This window comes from Otolemur garnettii, unplaced genomic scaffold, assembly GCF_000181295.1.
Source record: "Otolemur garnettii isolate 467f Iridium unplaced genomic scaffold, OtoGar3 scaffold00041, whole genome shotgun sequence".
Lineage (NCBI taxonomy): Eukaryota > Metazoa > Chordata > Mammalia > Primates > Galagidae > Otolemur > Otolemur garnettii.
This window is the reverse complement of record NW_003852436.1, coordinates 12,719,077-12,726,026: the sequence shown is the minus strand read 5'-3', so window position 1 is coordinate 12,726,026 and position 6,950 is coordinate 12,719,077. Positions and strand designations below refer to the sequence as shown.

Below are 6,950 nucleotides of genomic sequence, written 5' to 3'. Positions count from 1 at the left end.
GCTCAGCTGAACCTCCTGACGCCGTTTTGTTAAAATATGGTACGTTTACATTCCCAGAACCCAGCCTTCTACTGAGGCTGCTGCCCACCTGCCTCACTGCCCATGACACTCACATGGGCATCTGCTTTCTGTCAACCTGAATCCAACTTTCCTTCTAACCCTCACCCAGAATCACACCAGGAGAAATGAACAGCCAGAAAATGAATGAAAATCTTCAAGGAGATGGAGCCAATCACAGGATACACAAGGGCTTTCGGAGAAGTCCAGTTGCCAGCAATGGACCAGGTGTGGGCAGGTGAAACCCTGAGTCCAGGGAACACAGGGTGATAAAAATATCTTCATATTAAGGAATATATATATGTCCCATATATATGTATATGGAGGCATTTCTTTCGTCTGCAAAAGGAACCAACTAAAACCTTTAATTTTTATAATATTAAAAAATAAGTCTTTGATATATAAAAACTGGCTAGAAAAAAAAATTTTTTTTAACTTGTTGATGTCACCTTACATGTCTTCAGGGAAGGAGTCAGGGTCAGGGCCCTGGGTGTGAGACGGGTGCTGGCCTCACTCACAGTCCGCAGAGCAGGCTGCAGACCCCAGGCTTCCCAGACTGTACCTTCAGGGACCTGATGGTCAACAGACAGCCCCAGTGGGTTGCTCTATGTGTAGCAAAGACACTCAGGCTGCGTCTTCCCGGCCCTCAACCCAAATCAGTGCTCCCATCCCTGAGTCCTAAGGGGGCAGAGATAGGACAAGCACCCATCATTTTCGCAAGGGACTGAGGATTTTCCCCAGAGTGGTCCGATCAGAGTCCTTCAGTCTGAGGGAGGCTCTATCCCCAGCCCCTCTGCCCTTCGGAGAGGCCTCCGTGTGGGCACCGGGGCCTTCAGCAGGCTCCGGGCACTTCCTGGGGGCCCGGACGCTGCTGGCCCGCTTCGGGGTTCCGCTGTCCTTGAGGGCGGCGTCCTCGGGGCCACCCTTCACCCTCAGCTGCCGCTGCGACAGTGTTCGGGTGATGCCAGGGGCTCGGGCCGCAGGAGGGGTATCCGTTCTCATGCTCCGGGATGAGGAGGCCACGGTGTTTCGGGCAAAGCTCGGGACAGGGGGCGGGACCCGAGGGACGCTGGGGGCCGGAGGCGTCTTGGGCTGTTCTTCCGGACTTTCAGGGTCCTGGGAGTGGGAGCGGCAGATCTTGTCTTCCTCTGGCTTCGGTCTGGGGACGTTCCTGAGGGGCTTGGCGCTGGGCTTCCTGAGGGAGCCCCCGCGCTGCAGCTGTGGCTCCTTCCCCTGCCGGGCGCTGATCGCGCCGCCCCCGCGCGGCGGCCTCTGCTCCTCGGGGGCTACCCGGGTCCCCGCGGAGGGCCTCCTGGGGGACGTGTCCTTGGTGCCCCTCACTGAGCTCCGGCGCGACCACAGCGTGTCTGTGCCGCCGGGGGCGTCCCCGGGGGGTGCCCGGCCCTGCGGCTCCGGCCGCTTCCAGCCGCCCAGGGCCCGGCCGGTCTTGGAGAGCGGCACGACCTTGCGCATGGTCGCGCTCTCCGACGCTGTCAGCGTCCGCACCGGCCGGGGCGCAGGGACCTGGCCCCGCCGGATGCCACCCGGCTTGGGGGCCCCCGCGGGCGCCTCTCGGAGGGAGCTTCTCTTCGGCGTTGTAACATCCTTGCCTTTGGCGGGGCTGTCCCTGGGAAGGCCAGCCTCGCAGCTGGGCTCGCTCTTCTCCGAGACCGGGTCAGGAGCCTCCGCAGGGGGGCTGGAGGCTGCACGAGAGGAGACCTGGCTGCTGCCGGCCTCCGCAGCCCCGGAGGACACCGAGCCGTCCCCTTCGCCCCCTCCCTCCCGCTCACCCGCCGCGGGTCTGGGGTCGGTCCCCTCCGAGCAGTCCAGGGTTAGCGAGCAGTCTGTGGTGTCCGACAGGTAGAACACAGGCCCAGGATCTTTGTTGTCAGGGTCGCTGCTGCCCGCAGACACTAGGGCCGAATCGCCAGGTTCCTCAGGGGCCAAGCTGAGAGCGCCCTGGTGGCCGGCACTGAGGGTTTGGGGGCGCTCATCCCCCGGAGACCCTATCTCCGCTGGGCTGAAGTCGTTCGAGGTCAGCCGGGACGTCTCCTCCGGAATCTTGGGACCCTGGAAATTGAACTGGGCCAGCCCAGTCACCAGCTCATGCTCCTTGATCCCCAGAGCCAGCGGTGGGAGCGGAGGGGACCGAGCCTGACCCAAGCCCACAGGCTCACTGTACCTCTTTCGCAGTAGACTGTAACCCCCGCGCGCAGCCCGCGGGGAGGCCCCGGCGGCCTCCTCACGTTGGGTAGCCGCAAGTGGGGCTTTCTCCCGGCCCTCGGAGGCCTGAGGTTTGCGCCCAAAGTCGGAGTTGGGGTCCCTCGGCTCTGCAGGCTCCATCCAGGCTAGTGTGGGCCGGTTCTGCCCAGGGCTGCTGCTCCGGGGCAGGCTGTTGAACCTGCTGTTGTCCTCGGGGCTGCTGGTGGAGCTCTCCAAGAAGGTCAGCAGTTCCCGGTCGGCAGAGACGCCCAGGGAGAGGCGCGAGCGGCGGGAGTTGGGGGGCCTATATGAAGGGCTGATGGGCCTGGGGTGCAGGAAAGGGAGCAGGTCTTCCGCACCCTTCTGGGTCAGCAGCAGCACGTCGCTCTCACTGCTGCTCCGGCCAAAGCCCCCAAGCTCCCCGACTGCCCAGGAGCGCCGCTTCTGCTCCAGCTCCTTCAGCCGCTGCAGCTGCCTCAGCTCCTGGATGGCACGGTCGTGGTTGTCCTGAATGAGAGGTGAAGAGAAGCCCGAAGATGCATGAAACCCCTGGGACAAAGGTGCAATTTTAGAGCCACCTACCCAAGGAGAGAGACAGTACAGACGGAGCTCTGTGGGTCATGCCCCACACTGGGAAAGAAACTCTGTGTGTGTGTGTAGGTTTGGGGAGGCTCTCCAAAGCTGACCAGAGGGACACACTAGGCCTGGCCCCAACCATCTGTCTACAGTGTGCATCTGATCCTTGGGCCCAACTTCAGCTACCCAGCCAAGGCCTGGTCAGCTCACTGTGGGCTGTGATTCCGCATAAAATGCATGAGACCTCAACTCCAAGGAAAGTCAGCTTGGTGCCTTAGCAGTCCAAGACAGAGGATTTCTAGCAAAGTGCTATCAGAGGCAATGGCTGAGGGAAAATACTATGAGTGTTTAAAGAGTGAGCCTCAAATTGTGCTTCTGTGTTGTGTGGATCTATCCACAGGTGCACACACACCTTCAGATGCAGCACCTGCTACTTAACACCACTTTGGATACATAATGTGTATTACAGATTAAGAGATGACTTTCAACTCTGTTCTCTGACTGCTCCTTGGTTTAAAAAAAAAATGCAAATACTATGGTGTCTCTGTCACTTATGCCCCAACCCATTCCTACAGTCAGAGAAGAGGAGCAGGTATACTTTACTAATCCTTCAACAATTTCACTCAGCTCCAAAGCACTTAGCCCTTCCCAAGGAAACTGCACCAGAACATAGGCGCACACCAAATCGCACTTTACCACCTGGCTGTGTGCTTTAAATATACAGAGGGTGCCAAAAAATGTAGACATTTCATTTTTAGAAAAGAAAAAACTGTTTTAAAATTGTAATAAAGTCATGTTTCACTTCTGCGGTTGTTAGGGGTGCTCCAACAGGACTTGCACTCATCTTTTGTTATCCATAGACATTGAGTATTACAAGTCTGATACAGTTTTTTCCTTTTTTAAAATGTGTATACATATTTTTGGCACCCTCTGTATTCGTGTCATGTAAATATGTGGATCTCACAACCCAAATCTGTTATCGTTAGCAGTTTTTCCTTGAAAACCAATTTCCTTCAATGATGGACTTTCCCTTCCAAGTTTCTGTGAGGCTCTGGCTGGGGACTCTTGGCTCCTCCTGCAGTTCTGGCCTCAGCCTCTCCCATCGTCCCCACCTCTCTCAGACCTTCTCCTTTCAAGGCTGCTTGTGGTGGGGGTGGGGGCCAGTTCCTGGCACTCAGGACAGCTGGGCTCAGAGCATCACACAGGTGGCCTCGCGGGCCTACAGAATTCCAAATAGGAGTGAGGGCCTCCGAAGGAGCCAACTTGGCCTCTACATCCACCACTGCCTCCCACAGCTGAGCTCACTGCTTGGCCAGAGGAGTGTAAACGTGGCCACAGGCTGAACCTCTTTCTCTCAGCTGGACAGAGGAAGGAGGGGTTTAGAATGCAAAGAAATTCTGGGCCTGAAAGAAAGTCCCTCAAAGAAACTCAGCCATGGACAAAACTGCAGGGGAAGAGGTGACTCACAAGTATTTGATTCCTCATCACCACCTGAAATGAAAGGATTCAAACTGCTACTTCGCTTTTAATTGGCAGATTAAAGTTTTATTTACAGAGCCAAGCAAACCCAGAGAGTTTTCTGGCTTCTAAATTGAACTAAGAGATTACTGGAATTGATGGTAGAAGAGCAAGAAATGTAGCTGTTGTACTCAATATAGCAGCAGGCTTTGTAGATACTTGACCATTTTGAGGGCTGCTCAATTCCTGTGGTGCCAACCCCAAGTGATGGTGGGTGCTTGGAACAGGTGGCAGGGAGGTCCTACCTATCAGCAGCAGAAGTCCCCCTGAAAGAGGACATTCTGTTTTGGGGAAATGGGTGAGAAAGACATTAAGATCTTCAGGAGACTTTTAAATATTATGACTGCCATCACAGGGCAACTTTACTAACAAAAGGCTTTTAGGGCATTAATATGAATGTTGGTATGAGCAGCAAAGCAGAAGAGGCAGCCAAATGCCAGATTCCTAATGATATGGACGCCTCAGGGCTGGGATGGCAGAGCTACTTCCCAGCAATCTCCACCACAGGGCTGGCAACACCACCTGGGCCAGACATTCCTGAAATCATGTCAACACTGAACTGTCTTTCTGCCATGGCAGAGGACTGGGTCAAGAAGAAGAAAAACACAGGTATGTCACCGGCCATACCTTAACTGCTTTGTTGAATTTGGTACAGAAGTCTCTAAATATCTGCAGACATTCATCCAGTTTCATGGTTTCTTTGTCTTCACAGAAAAAATCTATAAGGGTGTGGGCCTCATCCTGGAGTTCTCGTTTCCAGTGTTCCAGTTCTGTCAGCTTCTCTATGGCAAACTGCAGAAAAGCAAATGAGAACACACTGAAGTAAACATGGTCAGCAGGTGAGGCGCTTAGCACGGCCCCTGGTGCCCAGGAAAGACACGCTCCTGGGGTTCAATTTCAGGTTTGAGAAAGGAAGGGCTTATTGTAAGGCCAGTGCACTCAGAGCCAAAAGGAAAATGATTCAACCCAGACAAAAACCGTGGGGGAAAGCAAAGTGAACACCTGTGTAAGACCTAGAAGGAAGAGATAGATGTAAGTGCTTTAACCTGTAGACTGCCACTAGCAAAACTTGGCTCCTTTAATGTTACCAAAAAAAAAAAAATGACACAGGTAAGCAATTGGTTTTATTAAGAAAGACCCATTTTGCACCTGTTTTTCCTTCTCTTAAAACGCAGTCTTTTTTTTTTTTTTTTCTGCAGTTTTTGGCCGGGGCTGGGTTTGAACCCGCTGCTCCCAGCATATGGGGCCGGCGCCCTACTCCTTTGAGCCACAGGCGCCACCCTTAAAACGCAGTCTTAATCTGGTTAAGAGTTCACTCTGTGGTCCCTTAAAGTTACTTGTTATATTGAAAAACTGTCAATTTTGCCCAGTTGAGGGGCAGTTTAATCCCAAATGAGCTCTATTAAGCTCAGTGTCACCCCTCCCCTGAAAGGACTGAAGTCCTCGTGCTTCAACCAGAGGTGCTCTTCCATGTCAGCTGGAAAGCTCTGGCAACAGTCATTGCTTGTACCACACATGCAATTTAATAGAGTTAGGAGAGATCCAGCACTATTACTCTATTAAAACCACTCAGGAGATTCTGATGAGTCCCTGTAGTTAGGAATTACTGTCTTGTACAAATCCACTCTTTTTACTTCTTTATTTTCTCCTACTTCTTCTAGGGCAAATAAGTCTCTGAGGCCTCTACAATTCTGGCACTGCCTCAACAAAACGGTGGGAATGTAAGAAGCTTGCTTTCCTTCAGTGTGTCCCCAAGACTTTTAGGACAGGATCTGCCACAACCAAGGGTCATAAGCGAACTTCCCTGCAGTTCAGTGTGTTGAAAATAAAAAGGAAGCAGTGTGGAGAGGAAGAGGAAGGTCCCCAGGCAGACGCTCCCGGGGAGAGGAGAGACAGGAGACTGAATATCTGGAACCACACTCAAGTTCTTTTTTTTAGACAGAGCCTCAAGCTGTCCCCCGGGTAGAGTCCCATGGCATCACAGCTCACAGCAACCTACAACTCCTGGGCTCAAGCGAGTCTCCTGCCTTAGCCTCCCAAGTAGTTGGGACCACAGGCGCCCGCTATTTTTTTGGTTGCAGCTGTCATTGTTGTTTGGCAGCCCGGGCTGGATTCGAACCTGCCACCTTAGGTATATGTGGCTAGTGCCTTAGCCACTTGAGCCATAAGGCGCAGAGCCCACACTCAAGTTCTATGCTGCCTTCTTGTTTACTGGGGAATGATGCTTCTAGGAAGAAAGAATGTATGAACTGTGCTACTTGATGAAATCACATGTATCATGTTTCTTAAATAAAGGCTGGGCTTGGTGCCTATAGCTCAAGTGGCTAGGACGACAGCCACATACACAGGAGCTGGCAGGTTCAAATCCGGCCCGGGGCCGCCAAACGACAACTACAACCAAAAAAAATTGCCAGGCATTGTGGCAGGTGCCCGTATTCCTAGCTACTTGGGAGGCTGAGGCAAAAGAATCACTTAAGCCCAAGAATTAGAGTTTGCTGTGATGCCACAACACTCTACACAGGGCTACAGCTTGAGACTCTGTCTCTAAAAAAAAAAAAAGAAGAAGAAAGAAAAGTACTAGTCTTCCATTGTACTTA

General features: G+C 53.0%; 1 protein-coding gene across 1 annotated transcript in view; it reads right to left on the bottom strand.

Annotated features, from left to right (window-relative positions):
* Positions 1-765: 765 nt before the first annotated feature.
* Positions 766-6,950, bottom strand: part of FHDC1 (FH2 domain containing 1) — a 35,260-nt gene continuing 29,075 nt past the window's right edge. The window contains exons 10-11 of the mRNA XM_003790223.2: positions 4,981-5,145; positions 766-2,766 (exon numbers count right to left, since the gene is read on the bottom strand). Coding sequence (XP_003790271.1) covers positions 766-2,766; positions 4,981-5,145 — 2,166 coding nt within the window. The remainder of the gene's footprint in view (positions 2,767-4,980; positions 5,146-6,950) is intronic.